The sequence below is a fragment of the Suncus etruscus genome, chromosome 8, assembly GCF_024139225.1.
Source record: "Suncus etruscus isolate mSunEtr1 chromosome 8, mSunEtr1.pri.cur, whole genome shotgun sequence".
In the NCBI taxonomy this organism is placed as follows: Eukaryota; Metazoa; Chordata; class Mammalia; order Eulipotyphla; family Soricidae; genus Suncus; species Suncus etruscus.
In genome coordinates, this window is record NC_064855.1 from 97758502 (window position 1) to 97778621 (window position 20120).

Here is a 20120-nt window from a genome sequence, read left to right on the forward strand (position 1 = left end):
TTTTGAAGGACCTGCAATTTTGTTCCAAAAGACACAAATCAGTTTAAAAAGGAATCCAAATGTTTAAGATTTCCTTCCTTCCTTCCTTCGTTCCTTCATTCCTTTGTTCCTTCGTTCCTTCCTTCCTTCCCTCCCTCCCTCCCTCCCTCCCTCCCTCCCTCCCTCCCTCCCTCCCTCCCTCCTTCCTTCCTTCCTTCCTTCCTTCCTTCCTTCCTTCCTTCCTTCCTTCCTTCCTTCCTTCCTTCCCTTTTTCTTTTTCCTACCCTAAGCTCTCCACAGGCAAGACACGAACTCTAGCTCTAAGCCACATCTCTAGTTTTAGAATATACTTTTGAAGGACCACTCCTTTTAATTTTATCATTGCCCTTTTCTAAATACTTTATATGACTTCCACTTTAAAACTTGAAAATACCAAAGATTATAAGATTCCAACATTTTTGAGTCATGAAGTAAAGAAAGTGCTGCTGATAAATTCACAACAAAAGATTAATGTTAGTCAGTTGAGATATATAAATTGGTCATACCAAAGAGGGTTTCTTTGACATCTTTCATTCATTCATTTACCTCTCTCCCTTTCTGAAGTCCCATAAAGAAACAATTTGCAGAAAAAACAAGGTTTTAAATTTTTCTTTGTTTAACACACATACATATTAAAATGAATATTTATTTGTTTCTACCAAGTTTAAGACAAATAGAGCAGTGTTTAACTCATTTGTCCTTTTATTTGGGGGAGGGTCCACCCCAGCTGTGCTTAGAGCTTACTCCAGGCTGTGCTCATGGATCACTCTTGGCATAGTTTGGGGGCACCATACAGTACACCAGGAAAATTGAACCCAGGTCAGCAATAAGCAAGTTAAACACCTTATTTACTGTACCATCTCCCCAGTATTGAATATTTAGTCTTTAAGATATGCTATAGCTTTTCAGTTGATTTTCAAAACTTTTATTTTGTTTAGTTTTGTTTTGGGTCACACCCAGTGGCCCTCAGAAATCGCTCCTGGCAGGCACAGGGGACACTGTATGGGATGCCAGGATTTTAACCACCATCCATCCTGGATCGACTGGTTGCAAGGCCATGCCCCACCGCTGTGCTATCTCTCCGGCCCCTGATTTTCAAACCATTTTAAGAACCAATTACACTTCAAATATTTATAAAAACTTGTATATTAACTTGAAGTAGAACAATTTGAAAAAAAAACAAGGAACAAACTGAAGCACTGACTATTATATAATATTTGTTCTCAAGCCAACAGCAATTGCATAACATCACTGATTATAACAGGTATCTTAATATCTGAGATGCATGAGAATATATTTCATCTTAGTATTGAAAAATTATAATATCATTCAGCTCATATTTACGTTTTGTTATGTTTTATTACTTGTACCCTTTCTTAGACATCTTCAACATACCTTTCCTCTTCACTGAGTCATCAAATGTTCATAGATCATTTCTTATATGTCAAGTTCCTGGTTTTGCACAAAGGAATAACTACCACTACCCATCTTATCCACTAACTAACCAACAAGACACATCATTTCTTGGCATTATCACATACTCACCTGGGAAATGACCAACATAAAGAAAGAACACTTGGGGATGACCAAAGAGATAATACAGGGGTTAACTTCCTTTCTTTACACATAGTCAACCCTGGTTTGATCCAGCACACATAAGGTCCCCATGACCAGAAGTCATACCTGAACATAGAAGAGTAATTGTTGAACAATTGCCTTGCAAGCAGCCGATCCAGGACCACAGGTGATTGGTTCTAATCCCGGTGTCCCATATGGTCCCCCGTGCCTGCCAGGAGCTATTTCTGAGCAGACAGCCAGGAGTGACGCCTGAGCACTGCCAGGTGTGGCCCAAAAACAAAAACAAAAAACAAAACAAAACAAAAAAAAGTACTGGGACTAATAATGAATCTCTAAAGTCCATCTGTTAATAATTTCCTCAAAGATTTACACTGGGAAAAAAATGGGTGATAATACAGTAGATATGGCTTTTGCCTTACACAAGGCTGATCTGAGGGTTTAATCCTCAGCACCCCATATCAGTGCCCTGAAACTGCCAGGACTGATTCCTGAGTAGAGCCAGGAGTAATCTCTGAGAATAGCTGGGTCGATGTATCCCCTTTTTGTTTGCCCTAGGGAAACATTACAAACATTTATCTATCTATCTGTCTATCTATCTATCTATCTATCTATCTATCTATCTATCTATCTATCTATCTATCTATCATCTATTTATCTGCAAATGCACACAAGTATACATGCATATATTTTAAAAATGGGGACATTTTAGTAAATTTAACACAAAACATGTTAACATTATCTACATACTAGTTTCCTGCCTTTCAAGGCAGTGCCTTATTTATTGGTCAAATACATCAAGAAATATCAACCCATCATTTGCAGAGTAGTAATAGAATCACACAGAAGTTAAGATACACTCATGGCCTATCACTCTGGATCCAATGTTACTCCAATTTGTCTTTCTACACTTTAAATAAGATCTGGTAGGAAGCTGGGACCCAACATTAATAGTGTCACATACTTTTCTTTCCAGACTTTTCTATTTCAGTTGTGAGACAGCCTGGTAAAAAGTAATTTATCATATAAAAATTTGCAATGTTGGGCCCGGAGAGATAGCACAGTGGCATTTGCCTTGCAAGCAGCCGATCCAGGACCAAAGGTGGTTGGTTCGAATCCTGGTGTCCCATATGGTCCCCCGTGCCTGCCAGGAGCTATTTCTGAGCAGACAGCCAGGAGTCACCCCTGAGCACCGCCGGGTGTGGCTCAAAAACAAACAAACAAAACAAAACAAAACAAAACAAAAATTGCAATGCTAGGCCAGAGCTATAGTGCAGCGGTAAAGATTTGCCTTGCATGTGGCTGATCCAGGATGGGCTTTGGTTAGGTCCCCAGGTGTCCCATATGGAGCATGGAACGATTTCTGAGCACATAGCCAGGAGTAACCCCTGAGCCCTGTGCCCGCCCCCGCCCCCCAAAAAAAAGAGGACAAAAAAAAATTTCCAATGCTTTACCAGAGGAATTGCCTGAGCCTTTAAAAAATGTGTGTGTGTGTGTGTGTGTGTGTGTGTGTTTGTGTTTGAAATACACAATAGCATTGGTGACACTCCTAGCGATTTTGTCAGCCAGGGCCAAAAACGTGGTGCTGGTTGGGCCTAAGGTGCTGGGAACCACTAGGACTGTCCCACAGGTGCTTGGAGGTCCACCAGGACCACATCCAATGGACCTCCGCAGAAACAGCTGGCAGTAGTTGCGGGGAGTTATTTGGTAACAGGAATCAAACACAGAAGGTCTGGCATAAACCCTAACCTCTGTCTTAATTTCTCTCCTTAAATTCATTTTGCAGGTATGTTTGAATTTATCATCAACATAGGTAGGAAATAACATGCACTATCAAAAATCAAAGGTAAATCTAGAGAGAAGAAAGATGATGTTTAAACAGATCTTTAATCTTAATAATTGAGCATTAAAAACTAGATTATTATTTTCAGTGCTTTATACTCCACCTTTTCTCTAGGTGCTTTAAAGTGATTTAACATAAAAGATAGTATACATACCACAAGTTTATTAATAGAATAGTGTAATTTCACTTACCTCCTCAAATAGGGTTTTCATTGGATGTCTTTCGTGGACAACTAAAGGATCTTATGATTCTTTTATTTTTATTATTTTAATTCTGGGTCATACCTGGCAGGATTCAGTACTTACTCTTGACTCTGTGCTCAAGGATCACTCCTGGCAGTGCTCAGGGGATCCAGGGATTGAAGAGGGGGGTCAATTGTATGCAATGCAAGTGCTATCATCCCATGGTCAATCTGAGTTTTGGAACTTAGATGTTTTATGACAGTTGACTAAATTTTGTTACCTAAAACAAATAATATCCATTAAGTAAAGAAGAAACTATGGCATCAAAAAATTCTAAGGGCACACATTTCTTGGGCCAGAGAGATAGCACACAAGATGGATTCATTTAGTCTCTGGAAGTGCAAGTTTTGGGGTCATTCAATTATAAACACTGTTAGAGGTGGCTGCCTAAAAAAATATAGTCCATTTAAAACAAAATGGGGCCTCAGAGATAGTATAGCAGGTAGGGTTTATTCAATAGAGTCCCCCAATTCCACCAGAAATGATCTCTAAGCACAGCCAGGAGTAACTGTGTATCACCAGATGAAATCTACTCCTCAATATATGAATTATACAGACGTTTTATTTGCCTTTGAGCCACAGAGGTGCTCAGGGCTCACTCATGATGGGCTCAGGATATGGGGAGCAAGGGGAGTAGAATGCAATCATTCTACTTATTGTATTATCACTCCAACCCCAAGTCACATAACTTTTTGAATATCAGTTTTCAAATCTTATAAAGGTACAGTGGAGATCCATCATTGCTTTTGGCTTTGTTCATGATTTTCTTCTTTGACATTAAAAAAATGAATCCCTTTCTTTCATCTAACTGGTTGACTGTGGATTTCTACCCAAAACACAAGTTGGGGAAACCATTTTTTTTTTTTGTTTTTTTTGTTTTTTTTGGTTTTTGGGCCACACCCGTTTGACGCTCAGGGGTTACTCCTGGCTATGTGCTTAGAAATCGCCCCTGGCTTGGGGGGACCATATGGGACGCCGGGGGATCGAACCGTGGTCCATCCTATGCTAGCGCTTGCAAGGCAGACACCTTACCTCTAGCGCCACCTTCCCGGCCCCAAGGGGAAACCATTTTTATTTTGTGGTTTTTTGGTCACACTGGCAGTGCTCAGGGGTTATTCCTGGCTCCAGGCTCAGAAATTGCTTCTGGCAGGCATGGGTGACGATATGGGGCTCAGGGATTCGAACCAATGACCTCCTGCATGAAAGGCAAACGCCTTACCTTCATGCTATCTCTCCGGCCCCAGGGAAACCATTTTTTATAAAATAGTTAACCACTCAGAAAACAAATCTTGATTAGTTTTATCTTGATACCAAATACCACACTCCAAAATGGGCTTTATCACTTCCTCTTCATATGTACTTAGAAGTTTATTATTGTGTGTATTATATCCCATAGTAAATGTGTTTAATTGTCCTGCAGACAAATTCAAGAAGGGGAGAAGATAAGATCTCATAGGGCCAGAGTTTAACACCCTGCCCACAGGGGGAAATAATACAACTGAAATTCAAAATTACAGTTGCTATTGCTTTAGTGCTTACTTTATAGCCATCATAAAGGTATTTCACAGCTATCTTTTTAACCTTCACAACAAAATTTGAGAAATACTGTGTGTCTTAGAGAAGATAAGTCCTCTGTTCACTTATGGGTGTGGTTCATAAGTAACAGAAATAGGCAATTGCAGAGCTTTCGAAGGTGCAAACTCAATGCTCTAGAAAAATCATTAAGTTCTAGAACAATAGATCTTGAACATATAAAGATGCAGACAAGCTTCCACTAGCATATCAACACTTGGAATCCAGAACAAGCTACGTTTACAATATACTACATCTTGCTTGACCTCATTGTCTCACTCAGTTGTCTTCCTTGCTATGTGTAGGTAAAACTTGGCTACTCCCCTAAGCTGTTTCTGCAGAAGTTTCCTCAAAGTTGAGAACTTATGTCACAAGGGAACTGTGCTGGGCACTGTGGGACATTTTGCAGTATCCCTTGTCTTTGAACTGCAAAGTCAAATTTGTTCCTAGGTTTCTCCTCTGGAGAACAAAGTGCTCAGAGTTTAGAATCTAAATTGTAGATTATTAGTTTTTAGGGAGGAGTGAGTGACAAGCCATACTATGACTTGCTCAGGAGCCACTACAGGCTCTGTGCTTAAGGCTCATTCCTGGAGGAGATTGGGGAATCCCATAGGTGCCAGTGGGAAAAACCTTTATAGCTAGGCTGTGCAAGGTAAATGCCAGCCCATTGCAATGTTTCTCTGCCCTAAATTATTGGCTTTCAAAAAGCTAGAAGCAACACTTTTCATTTCCTAGCCTATGATCTGACAAATACTCCTCCCTGAGAATGTATTCTTTTACACTTACTTATATTTCTTTACATAGATATACAATATTAAATCAGTGCTGAGTAATTGACCTTTTGATTGTTCACGGGCAGGGCAAAGACCAGACCAGACCAGACCAGGATGACAGATTTTTTTTTTTTTGTTTTTTTGGGCCACACCCGGCAGTGCTCAGGGGTCACTCCTGACTGCTCAGAAATAGCTCCTGGCAGGCACGGGGGACTACATGGGACACCAGGATTTGAACCAATCACCTTTGGTCCTGGATCGGCTGCTTGCAAGACAAACACCACTGTGCTGTTTCTCCAGGCCCAGGATGGCAGATCTTTTGAGTTCTTTTGTGACTTTTCCAATGATTCAATCAAATGGTCTATAAAAGAAACCATCTATTCAGCATTTCTAGGGTTTAAGTCATAATTAAAAAATATTCAAAACTGAAGCTATTAAGATTCTATTCCAGTCATATGTCAGAATCCAAGTGATTTCCACACCGAAATGCAAAGAGTGATTGGGTGGTTGCTCAGGTTCACAAATCAAATGACAAATACCTCAGGACAGCTTAGCCATTAGCAAGACAAGTGAGCAGCAGGTATTGAACAGATTGTTTCCACATAAGCTACTTCATTATGTAAATGAATCACTGTGCATATAATTCTCACAACAACCTATAGAAAGGAAACTTCAAATTCAAGATGACTGTTTCTTTTGATTTCTGAGCCACACCCGTGGTATTTGGGGTTATTCCCTAGTAGTCAGGGGTCCATGTGGTGCTGGGGATCAAATCTAGGCCTCCTGCATGTGCTCCAACCTGTCAATGTATTTTCCCAATCCTGGAGATCTGAGTATCTGTGTTGATACAGAGAACCGTTAGATATTAGGGCAATTTGGGTCTACTTTGGAGCAGAAAAGATGATTTGGGGTGGGTGTGAGGGTCTGTTTGGATCCCACTTAAGTACTGTGGGCTATTCCTGGCTCTGCTCAGGAGTAATACTTCTCCCTCCCCACCCAGTATGCAAGAACCAAGGTAGAACTGGAGTCTGCCTCATGCAAGACAAGTGCTTTACCTCCTGTACTATCTCTCCAGCCTCATGAAACTTTGACTTAACAGCAGGTCAAAATTGGTTCAAAAGTTAACAAATTACACCAAGCCTATCAATGGTTTATCCAATGCTGCACAGCACTAAAGCCAAGTTTATTTATCAGACATCAGCAGTATCTTAGCTTATAAGCCTCATTTCACAAGCAGTTCTGGAAATAAAAATGTGTAAGAGAAAGAAGTTATGCAAAAAGATTGCTTGGGAGTACCTGCACTTCGTTTTGTCTTTCTTCTTTCAGACAATCCCCAAAGCATGCTCCAACATGGAAGAAATTTGGCAGGGACTTACAATATCCTTCTCAAAACACATAAATGAACGCTTTAAGCAACAGTAATCAAGTTGTCATTCTTAAATGAATCTCAATATTGAGAAAACACAGATTTCAAGAAGTTAAAAGGCAAATAAACCAGAAAATACAGTTCCAACATTGTCAAGTTTGTTGTACCGCTCATTTTTGTATCAAAATAACATTAAAAAGATATTGTATTTAAATGATTATACCTGTTTTTAGATACTCTTATCTTTGCTAATAACACAATTGCAACTCAAAGGTCTAATCTGCGATCAATAACAATTTTGTTAAATAAGAGGATATTAAAGCAAGTTATTAAAATTTGGTGGGTTTGTGTTTTATGTCACCAACTAACACTTTGTTTTGTGAGACAAATGCCTCCCCAAAGAATGTATAGAAATTATAAGATGGGAGATCCTGAAATATTGTCATTTTGTTGACATTACAAAAAAAAATTACCAAGTCTATTTTGTTGCTTTTTCAAACATGGAAAGTGAACCCAGAGCCTCACACAAACCACTGAGCTCCATGCTGGCTTCGGCCCAATCATTTACAAATTTTGTCACTATCCTAAAAGGGGAACTGGAATCATTTTCTGTAAGTAGAAATATCTTTATTCTTTCACATTTCAGTGAGATGACTCGCAACATGTAAAAACTAACACACTTAGGAGTACCAGCTGCTTTCAATCTGTTTCGTTGTTAAACATTTAATTTTCCATATTCTGAAATGAATTCTATATTGGTTTATAAACTCAACATTTCTTAGGTGAGGCAGGAGCTTTTTTAAGAACCTGGTTTTCAGCAGGACTTCCCATCCACTTATCAACTTACAGCCAATCTCCTAACTTCAGTCAACTATACTCAGAATTCATAAATTTTACACCCAACTTCCATCACAGCTAAACTCCATCTCATTCCATTTAGATCACCAAGGTTAAATCGGAAGAGAATTAAAATCACAGCATTCAGCATCCTTGAGCTTAGAATAATTTCTGAACAAATTCAGCATTGCTTTTTGAAGGAAATTTACAGGAAATGAAAGGTCCTTACATCAGTCATAGTTAAAGACTGACTACATAGTTCCTTGAAAGCCAAATTTAAGAAAACAAAACATAAGACAACCTGTACTAAGACCTCTTAACCTAAGCTAAGAGAAGGAGACTCAGAGCAGGAAACAAGAGATTAAACAATAATGACAGGTAAATCATTTCTTAGACTTCCGGTGATTCTTGGCAGCAAAACATTGTGCTTTTAGAAGAAAAAAAAAAGTCAGTCACAAAGTGATTAATCAAGTGACTTAACACACACACACATAAATATTTGTTGTTATAGTCTGCTCCCTAAAAAGATAACCTCAATCTTTTTTTTGGTCACATTAGATTTTCCCCCCAGGCTAAAACTCAATTAAATAAAGGGTCTTCAAATTGGCTTCTCCACCTAGAAGTTTTAGGCCAAAAGAATTTTATGACATATCTGAAGTTACATTTTTTTCCCCAACCACTAAAAAAATCTACAATCAAGGAGATAAACATAGGAATCTAAATGAAAGAGACAGAAAATAAGACATCATCTTTGAAAAAAAGTTTTGCCTCAATTAGAATTGATCACTATATTGTCTGACACACCAGAACATAGACTACATGCATGAACTAAACTCATTTCTCTGGTCTTGAATTTCCAGCACTCATTCTTCCTCATATACATTAGGACAGGAAGTCTAATTGTTTATCTTTCAGGACAGTTAACTGAATCAGATTAAGATTAAAACAAATCAATCAATGAATCAACCTGTGAAACAAAGGCCAAGTCAGTACCTATGCAAAAATATAGCAGAAATAAATTCTTGTACCATTAAAAGATGAGTCAAGTACTAGTTTTTCTTTTGTTTACAAGAATTATGTCTTCAGTTCATCCTCATCCTTTTCTCCTCGAACCATGTTATCTCATATAGGTAAGTGAAGCTATTTCATGGACATGTTAGCTTAACATGCAATGTGATCTTTCACTTAAAACAAAAAAAGGAAATTAAGACAAAACAGCTCGGTTTAATTTCAAACGTTAATATATTTTCTATTTTATATTGAACATATGCATCTGGACCCCCTCATTTGCAGCAACTATCACATCCTCATAAAAGGGGCAAAATTTGTAAGATGCCTCTTAAAATAAATATTCTTTTTTATAAAATAATAAAACTTCAAATAAATATTCTTTACACTAAACAATATGTTGAAAAAATTAGAAAATAAAGGTTGAATTTTACTGTAACTGTACAATATACATGAAGTCCAAAGGGAAATCAGAGTCTTACAATAAAGGCTTTCTGTAAGGCAAAATACAATCTAAAAACATACTGATTGATTCACATTCGGAAGAATGTACAACATATTAGTATAATATTTTGTGACTGTGCCATAGAGCATGGCACAACTTGTTTTTCACAGTTGCAAATATTATTGTATATACAAAAATATAGCACATTATCTCTGGAGAAAACAATGAAAAAAAAAAGTCATTTGCTAATTTACAAATTTTGCAAGAACTATTCACAAAAAAAAAAAAAGAAAAGAAAAAAACAACTGCCTATGAGTATCTGTTACTTTAGCTTATGCAACAAATGGGGCGCCAAGTTCTGTGTCCCACAACTTCTGAGCTCCACGGGCTGAGTTCTAACAAGCGTATCAGTTAAAATGGCACATGGACAAAAAAGCATCTCACTGCAAACAGAAAAGATCCCAACCCTCTATTTAACAGTGCCAAGATTCTAACTGTTTAGTTGGTTGCATATGTGTTAAAAGCAAAAACAAAAAGCAAGAAGAAGAATGATCCTTATTACTGTCATATTCCTGATTAATAATGATGCTATGTTGGTTTCTCAAAGTTCCTGGGTGGGACAGTGGGAACTTTGCAGCAAACTGTGTTTGAATTTTTACAACGGCATCCGGGCCTGTTAACGCGGTCATAACACCCCTGGCACAATTTAAGGCAACCCTTGGCTGGCAGGTAACACCATAAACAAGGCAAAAAGAGGGACATGACGCCCATGGCCGACCAACGCGTGCAGCAGTGAGACTGGCTGCAGGAACAGGGGTTGTCAGCACAGTTGTCTTCGTCATCCGTGGAACAGTGATAGAAGAGGCCTTTCACACAGCACACACATGTCCCATAGTCAATCACGTTCTGGGCTGAGCACAGGCACTGCTTGTCGCAGATCCAGTCAGAGGGTAGAGGCCTGGGGTACGTACACTCCTTGCATTTGCACTTGCCACAGTCCTCGCACCTGTAGGCGTGCAGGCCCAAATCTTCTTTGCTCAGCGGCTTCAGTTCACCTGGCTTGAGCTCCGATTTCGGCTGCACCCGGATTATTCCATCGGCTGCAGGGCCTGGGGAGAAGGAGGGTCCCAGCAGTCTCTGTTCAGAGGAACTGCTGCTAGTACTGGTCCGTGTACTGCTCCGAGACCCCGAGCTGACCGTGCTGATGGACCTGGATAGGGGGGCCCGGGATGCAGAAGAGTGCAGCCTGGGGGGCTGGCGGTGCTCAGGCAGCCCATGGAGTCTCTCATGCTTGTGCTGCGTGGAGGGCCGAGGTGCAGGCTTGAGCCCAGGTCTGGGGACCACAGTGGGCCCCTCGGTGTACTCATTGGTGTTCCGGATGGCTCGGATCTGATCCAGAGACAGGACGTGTACCTGTTGGCTGAGAGCGTCTCTGGGGTCGGGCTCCCCACGCTGCCTGCCTCCGTCACGGGGTGCCTGCAGCAAAGGCTGTGACCCGCTGCCACTCTGAGCTCTGGCCTCCATCAGGTCTTGGAAGTATGGTCACTCCAGCAGGCTTAGAACACATCTGAATTCCTGCGGAAAGCAGAGGAAAAGGAGGTTTACACTCCAGGAGACTTCGCATTCTCCACCCACCTGGGTTAACTCTTCACTTCCCACCTCCCCCCAGGACAGCAGGATTGGGAAGCCAGTTTGGCCCAGAGCAAGGGGTGAGGAGGGGGGATTGGGAGTAGCCAGAGACGCAATGCCTGGACCCAAACTTAAGACCCCCCCCACCCACTTCTTTAATCCAGTGGCTGGTGCCACAAAGCTCATCTTTGTTTCCCTTCAAGTCACATAACAATTCTGTATTCAAATACACAACATTTGCAGGGTTCGCCCTGAAAGTTCAAAACTGCAAGACAGCTGGCCGAGTGTCTTTATCTCTGGACAAAAACTGACATATATATGCACGTTCTCTGGGACCTAAAATATGAATAAGTACTGCCTGAAAGTTCGTCCTGGATTTCCAGCAAATATCTGCAAACTGCATTTGAAGCTCTTTTTTCCAACTTTGTGAAATCTGTCTCGACACCCTCCATTCCACTCGAGTCGTTATCACAAGCATGATCATTAACTTCTAGCAAGGCAAAGTGACAGTAGGAAAAAAAAAATCTATTCGTATCCTGTTAAAAGTGCCAGCAACACATTCACAGCAAACTTACATACTAGCAACAAGACAGGAATTCACCCTTCACTTTCCAACCTAATACATTTCAAAAGCCTGAACTGAGACTAGAATTGCTTCAATCCTGCAGGTAAAAAAAAGACTGTTGTGCTCCTTTGGAAATAAATTATATCCGACTCTTTTTTAACTGTGTGGTCTCCAGTGTTGGAAACCACCCTGCACCCCCAACTTGAATGGAGAACATAAAACCAATGGATAACAGGAAGTATAAAAATCTAAGTGTTAGCTCTCAAAGTCACCACTGGATAAACAAAATTCTTGAAACTGCACCCCCCCCTTTTTTTTTTGGCAAATCCCGATCTATCTTTTCTATTGCCGAGTCTGCAAGGAAAAAAAAGGGGGGGGCAAAAGAGGACCTTTATCCGGTCTCCGCTTTTTAGGAGCGATCCAGGCAAGTAATGACAACACGCCTCCTAATTCTGAGCAAGGTGAAGCTGGAAAGACAATATCCCACTTGCAGCAGAAAAGGCCTATTATGAGACTCCCCGGCTCTTTGCTTTCACACTTTTCTGCTCTCATCAGTGCCCTAGTACCGTGTCCCCAGCAGGTGCGACCCAGGGGGAGCCCCGGGAGACTCTTCTCGGGGCGCACACACAGTCCAGAGGTCACTCTGGTCTCCTCCAGCTCCAAGCACACAAGCTCCAGAGAGGCGGGAAGGAGGGTGCGGGGAAAAGTGGGAACACACTTCCTCCTCCCCTCAAAATCTCTCCCACCCCAAAGAACAGCCTCCCCCGATCCCAAAGGCCTCCCCACTCACTGGCGGGGGTCATGCACCCACCAAAGGGCGAAAGGCCAGAGTCCCGGGGACAGTGGGACTCAGGATTTCAGCCTCCACGAAGCCTTTTGGCCACTGCGGTCGCACCCACGCACCCGGGGCGACTCCAAGCGCACCAACTCAAACGTGCGCTGCGTGCACCCTACACAGGCTGATTTCTTTAGGGGGTTGGGGGGGGCTTGTTATATATGGAAACTCTATCCATTCCTAAAGCAAGCTAGCTTTTCAGACATTTTCCATTTGCCCCTCCTTAGTGCAATGCTATGGTGCAGGGCTGCAAACTTTCTTTTTGAAAGCATAATCTGCTTGCTGTGGGCAAAAGCATCTTTGGGGTGGGGGAGGGAGTGTGCTTAAACAGACCCCCGAAGAAAAAAATGCCCCCCCCCCGCAAAAATGGGTTTCTGCCGATCCCCGGCTTCCTTCCCTTCTTCCTTCCTTCCTTTCCTGCGGCCCCCACCTGCGCCCTCTCATCGCCACCCCCCGAAATGGCTTAGAAGCCCCATTTAGGAACAGTGTGTGATCAGACTTAAGGATTAGGGAGGTGGGGGGAAAGGACTTCAGCAACAGGGGTGGGGCAAAGCTATACAGAAAGCGCTTTGTCAAAAGGCACCAAACGCTGAATTAACACACACACACACACACACACACACACACACACACACACACACACACACCAGCAACAACAACAACAACAAAAAGCAAATTAACTCATGCAAGAAGCAAAGGGGGAAAACCCTACCTAGCGAGCTAGCCTGCTCAACCCAACTAGTTTGCAGGTAATGGAAACTCTTCGCTTGATCATTTTCTTTCTTCCCATGTTGCATTAGTACAACCTGGCCCCAATAAAATAAAAATCAAGTGGGACCCAGGCCCACCACCAAGAGCGGGGGGCTTAGGGGGGGGCAGCAAGCGAACGGGGAGCAGCAGCAGTTTGCAGGCTCACTTCCGAACCGCAGAGCCCGGGCGCCAGGCAGGCAGGGCGACGCTTCCCAGCCCGTATCCCGGGGGCTACTGCGGTTTGGGGGGGGGGCACCCTTCCTGCAAGAGAGTTCTCTCAGCTTGGGGGGGGGGGAAGACGAACCTCCCTCCACGGGCCGTCTTTTTCTCCTTGCACGGTGGAGGAACAGGTCCGAGAGAGCAGAGCGCGCGCCCTGCCACCCCGATCTGGGGCAACACACAAAAAGTGCCTTTTCCTTCTCTCTCCTGCTCGGAGCCCCATGCAAAACATTTTTAAAAAAATAAGGGAAAAGGCAAAAATAGAAAAAAGCCGTGCAAGGAGGCGACCACCCCAAGCCCCCTTAAAAGCGCGGGCGGGCAGGAAGGCGCATGGGGTCTGGGTGGGGGGGCCCTCGGTTCCAGACGCACCAGCAAAACACCAGCACTTGTAGCCCGAACCTGCACACCCCCGGGCAGTCTTCGCAGATCGCAGGCAGCTCCCCAGATCTCCCCAACGTGGAGAAAGTGGGGTTCAGAGAAAGGGAGGCCCCGTGGAGATATTAAACCAGGCCGGGCCGGTTGCTCGGGCTTGCACCTATAACTCCATGTTGCTCCCAACTCCACGCACCCGGCCAGCCAGCCAGCAAGCAAGGGGGGGGGGGTAGAAAAAAATCAAAACGCAGCCTCACCGTGCTCGCAGCTTTGCACCAACCTCTCTCTCTCTCTTGCTCTCTCTCTCTCCCTTGGGCTTCTTCCAGCGCCGTGCTAATAGATCCAGCCAGCCCTGATGCAAAACTTTCTCTCTCGCTCGCTCTCCTTCCAAACTCTGAGCTTGCTTGCTTGCTTGCTGCAGTCCAACTTGCGACGCCAAATCGCCAGGATCCAAAAGCAAAAAAAAAAAAAAAAAAATGTAGAAAAATCCGGAGTTTAGTTCCCAGCCGTGGTTGACCAACTCCGGAGGAGAACTAGAAACTCGGGCTGAAGGGGGGAGAGGCGGAGAAATCAATCCCCCTGGTAGTAGTGTTCAAAGAAGCTGCACGCGGCGTGTTATTTCCTTTTTCCCCTTTTTTCTCAATGAACTGCAGGAGGAGGACGAAGGGAGCGAGGCAGGAGAAGAGAAGCCAGCGCCGACAGGCGAGTCTCTCTCTTCCCTCTCCAACGTCTCCCCTTGCAGCAGAGCGCAGCCGGACAGAGACAGCCGATCGGACAGCCGGACAGCCGGCTTTCCTAGCAGCAGAAAGCAGCGGGCGGACGGCTGCCTGTCCAGGCCGGGCGCGGGGGCCCTGGCCTGGGCGCTGGGGCGCTGGGGCGCTCCGCCGCCGGCCCCTCTCCGGTGCGGGCGCAGCTGCGGCGCGCAGCTCTCGGCGGTGCAGACTGGGGCGTCGCTGGGGAGGCGCGGCGAGGCCGAGGCGGGGGCGGTGGGTGCGGAGGAGGAGCGCAGGGGGGAGGAGGAGGAGTGGGAGGAGGGTTCGGGGCCCGGCCGGGGGAGGGGGGGGCTCGCCTCTGGCCCGCGCCCTCGCCTTTCCGGAGGAGGAGGAGGAGCGGGAGGCGGCGGGGAGCTAGCTGCGCGGCGGCCGCGGCAGCAGCAGTAAATGGCGTCATGTGGATCCGAGGCGGAACAGAGCAGTTGTTGTCCCAGAGGATATATCGCATCCGGTCCCCGCTCATTGGCTCCGCGGGGCCACATTCACTCCACTCCGCTCGGCCCCGCGCCCGCCCGCCCGCCCGCCGGCGCTCCCCAGCCCAGCCCAGCCCAGCCGCAGGAGGCTTTGCTTTCCAAAGGACAACCGGGCCGCTCGCTCCGGCTCCGGCTCCGGCTCCAGCTCCTGCTCCGGCCTCCGCTTCCATCTCCCTTCCCCATTTCTCCCGACCCTGCCAGGCCTGGCTTAGCCCGGCCTGGACGCGCGGCGGGATCTGTTGAGCTAGTGGCACAGCAAGCACTGACCTCAAGGTGGTCCCCCCAAACCCCCCGGATTTCTCCTCAACACTCCCCCCCTTAGGATGGTGGCCCTTCAATCCCCTAGATCCCTCCCCAAAAACCCCTCAGGATAATGGCCCCCAGATCACTCCCCAACAACCCCCCAAGATGGTGACCCCTCAGTCCTCCAGATCCTTCCTTAACACCCCCTCAGGATGGTGTCTCTCCAACATCCCAGATCCCCAACACCCCCCAGGATGGTGACTCCCCTAAATCCCTCTCCAACACCACTCCAGGATGGTGGCCCCCCAACCCACCAGATCCCTCCCCAATATCCCCCAGGATGGTGACCCCTCAGCCCCCCAGATTTCTCCCCAACAACTCCCAGCATGGTTCCCCCTAGTCTCCCAGATCTCTCCCCAATACTCCCCCAGGATGGTGGCCCCCAGTTCCCCAGATCCCTCCCCAACACACCCCCAGGATGGTGGCTCCCCCCAGCCTCCCAGATTTCTCCCCAACACCCCCCCAGTCTCCCAGATCCTTCCCCAACACCCCCCAGGATGGTGGCCCCAGTTCCCCAGATCCCTCCCCAACACCCCCCAGGATAGTGGCCCCCCCAACACCCCTCCCCCTGATGAACTCCACTTTAAGGAACTTTCTCCCTCGTTTCCCCCCCCCTCCCCAGAGCAATTTCCCAAGCACTCCAGGTTGGCCTGCAAAAATAATAAAAAGTTGGTGCAAGGCTCTCGGTTTAGGTTTGGGGGATCCCTCCCTGGCTCTGCACACCCCACTTTTACCCCACCCCACTCCCCCGGCCTCCGAAGGGGGCGACCCCTCGGAGAGCAGGCGGGGAAAGGGAAGGGAAGGGGAGCGGGAAGTGAGGTGGGAGGGCTATTGGTTTATTCTTTGTCTACTGGATTAACCCGATTATACACCAGGCTCGGGGCACAACCGCCTCCCCCACCCCGGAGCCCTGGAGGAGAGAGAGGGAGAGAGAGAGAGGGACCGAATGCAGATTCGGGTTTCAGGAACCTTCTCTCGGGTCCCTGGCCGGAATTTGCTTTGGGCTAGTTGTGTCCGAGGTGTCATTTTATATTTTTATTTTTATTTTTTCCCCGTTTTCATAGGAGGTTATATATTTAAACTAGGGTGTGTGTGTGTGTGTGTGTGTGTGTGTGTGTGTGTGTGTGTGTGTGTGTGTCGCTGTCTTGGTTGTAGATCTTACTCGCTTTTTGCTTTTTTTTTGCTTTTTTGGGGGGGGTTTGCAATAGTTGGAGGAAATCCTCCCAGCTAAGCCCTTGCAACATGAATTCTTTTCAATCATACAGACACGGTCACTCCGAGCAACAATAGTGGGGTGTTCTGAAATGGGCAGGGATGGGGGGGGGCTTCACCTTTCAAATTTCACCATTGCAAATTTCCCCTCTTTTAACTAGATCTTGCATTTCATTTGGATCTCCTTGACATCCACAAAACCCAACTGGAATGGGCTGCTTTTAATTTCTCACATTAAAAAATATAATATATTATTATTAAATTATATAGATATTAAAAACTCACCAACTGCAGACATAAACTGCCTTGTATTTACCAAGAAACGTGCTTGCACGTGGGAACCTGGGAAATGATCCCTACGTGCGCGCGCGCACAAACGCACACTCCTAATGCTGTGGCCTCATGATTTATAGGTTTTTTAAAATATTTTTTACACTCCAGAGAAGCAGGATCAAAACACCCCCCTTTTTAGCACCTGCAACCGAGCCCTAAAGAGCTCACACGCGGGGCTGAGGGAATTTTTTTTTGGAGGGGGTGGACTGTTAGGAAAAAAAAATAATAAATCTGGGGGAGCTTTGGTTCCAGCCAGGGTCCATCCAGCTCCAGCCGGGCACGGTGGGCAGCAGCCCTGGGCACTCGGCCACACTCTCGATCCCAACCCCAGGCTGGGGAACGTGCAGAGCGCAAAGCGCCGCCTGCGCCCCACTTTTTTTTCTCCATGTTTCCCGGGGCTCCCCCGCCTTGCTTGGGGTTTGCAAGCAGAGATGGCAGGGGAAGTGGCATGCGTGATTTCCGGCCGCTGCCCGACGTGCCAAACCCGTGGAGAGCAAGCGGGCGAAGCTCGGTGGGCCTGTCCCGTCGCGTTTTGGGGGGTCGAGGGCGCCTGATCGCGGGGCCTCCCCAAATCTGGGAGCCCCTAGGCTGGTTGGGGGAAGGCGGGCGCCGCCGCGTGTTATGACCCTTTTGGCCGCCAGGGGACGCCCGCGAGGCACTGGGCCTGTGCATGCTTTCTTTCCCATTACTTAAAGCCAGCAGGCGTGGTTTTGCTGCCTCCCCAAAGTTGCATGAGGCCAGCTGGTTGGGAAAAAAGGAAGAAAAAGTCGTTTTCAATCTACAGGTTACAGCAGGTAGTTATCCCCTGCTATCTCCTCAGCCACATTCCGCTCGGGAGGCGCAATGAGGCATCCCAGCTCTCTTTTTTTTTTTTTTACCCCCCCAAGGGAAAAGGATTGGGGGCCAAGGCCAAGTTGTGCAAGGCTGGTCCGGAAGGCTCTGCTTGTGTCTGGCCAACAAGTCTCCTTCCTGGCCCAGAAGGTGAAAGAAGCGCCTGCTCTTTGCCCGCTCCAACTTGCACCCGGTGTCTGCTGCTTAAGAAGCCACCCAGTGGGGTGGGTGCCAGTGGGGTTCTCCTGTGCTGCAGAAACTCTGTGCAGATACATTGTTGGGGAGCAAAGTAGAAAAGGAATTTAAATAAAGAGCTTCGGTGTTCGGTTAGAGTTATACTTTTTTATTTTTTAATTTTAAAGACTACAGGGGAAAAACGTTTGGCACTTAATACTTAGCCTCTGTGAACTAGCAGCAATCTTCCTCTATGGAGAAACACTAACTCTTTGGCTAGGAAGACGTTTAACCTCTAGGTTAGGTACAAGAATTTTGTTGTTGTCTTTGTTGTTGTTTTTGGGCTACACCCAGTTTTGTTCAGGGCTTACTCCTGGCTTGGTGCTCAGGAATCTCTCCTGGCTGTGCTAGGGGGATTATCAGATACTGGGGATCCAACCTGAGTCAGCCTGGTGGAATGTAAACGGACACCCAACACACTACTATTACTCTGGCCCCCAATTAAAAAAATTTGGATTCTTTATGATTTGGTATTTTATTCTTGCTATGTATTTTGTTTTATACAATGGTGATCTTTGTTCGGAGGTGAAGTGTGAAGAACCTTCTAGGTGCCTTAGTTTACTCTAAATGTATTGTTAAACCAATGAGTTCCAGCCCAATTGATAGGTGTGTATGCATGCCTTCTTATGCAGGCTCCTGCAATAGATTTCTCCCTTGAAGTACAAAATTACAACTGGGATCGATTTGGTCAACTAATGTCAGTTTTAACAAAGATTGTTATGTAAAACTGCACAATGGGGACCCAGAGCCTTAGCACAGCAGATAGGCATTTTCATTGCATGCAGCCTACTCGGGTTCCATCCCAGCACCCCATATGTACCAGGAGCCTGCCAGGAGTGATGTCAGAGCCAGAGGCAGGGATAATTTCTGAGAGCTGCTGAGAGTGGTCCCAAAACCAAAACAAACAAACAAAAAATCCAACCCCCCAAACAAAACTGAAACAAACAAAAGAAAAATAACCCCATAAAACAAAACAACCCCCCCTGAACAATGAAGCTCATTTTCAGACATTTGGTGAAGTGCGAACCTGATGCATACACAGATGTTACCATTTTCCCAAAGTCAAATTCAGAATCCACAAAAATTGGTGATGTTCGCCAATAGCAGGTGGCAGGAAGTAACATGCCTACACCTAGTCATTGGACAAGACTTTGTCATATATTTGAGAATCTCATCTCTGGCTTCATTTTTATTTCTGTGCTTATTTACTTGAATTCCTTCATGTTACAATAATCTCAATTTCTCTCGATAAATAGGTTTCATTAAAAAATCATGATGAATTTTGCCTCTCAAATCTTTGATAAAAGGCACCTAAGGGACAATATTGACAGATCACTTTACTAAACAGTATGTTGGGTAAGAAAAGTCAGGTATGCCTTATTTATTTGGCCATCCCTGGCACTACTAAGAGTTTATTCCTGGTTCTGTATTCGGATCACTAGGGGAAATGTGGTGACTGAAATAGAACCTGATTCAGCCAGGCAAGCACCCTACCCACTGTACTATTGCTCTAGCCCAGTGCTTCTCAATTATTTTATGTCATGCCCCCTAAAAAGAAGAAAACATTTTTTGTGCCCCCCTCTGCATGACTGTAAATAGTATTTTCATTAAAAAACTTTAATCTGCAAAATGAAAATATATAAAATAATTTGAGTTGATTTCTTAATCAGAGGTGATGTCTGGATTAATGGCTACAATGAGCACGTTTTGCAATGCATAGCTTTTTGAAGCTGGGTTTGAAGCAGGACACAGCAACTCTCAGCTCCAGAGACATACAGAGACATAAACAAGAGTCTTAGCTTGTTATGGCAGTGTTTGCGGAGGTCAAATGCACCCCTCCCCTTTAGGGAGCCTCTCCCCCACTGGAGGGCTAGCCCCACTATTTGAGAAGCACTGCTCTAGCCCAAGTCAG

At 45.4% G+C, this 20120-nt stretch overlaps 1 protein-coding gene across 1 annotated transcript; it reads right to left on the reverse strand.

Moving 5' to 3' along the window:
* Positions 1-9449: 9449 nt before the first annotated feature.
* SPRY2 (sprouty RTK signaling antagonist 2) lies at positions 9450-14425 on the reverse strand. The gene is made up of 2 exons (XM_049778734.1): positions 14307-14425; positions 9450-11254 (listed from the first exon to the last, which is right to left on the reverse strand). Exon 2 carries the CDS (start codon positions 11201-11203, stop codon positions 10268-10270), a length of 936 nt encoding a protein of 311 aa, XP_049634691.1. The 5' UTR covers positions 11204-11254; positions 14307-14425; the 3' UTR covers positions 9450-10267.
* Positions 14426-20120: the final 5695 nt, after the last annotated feature.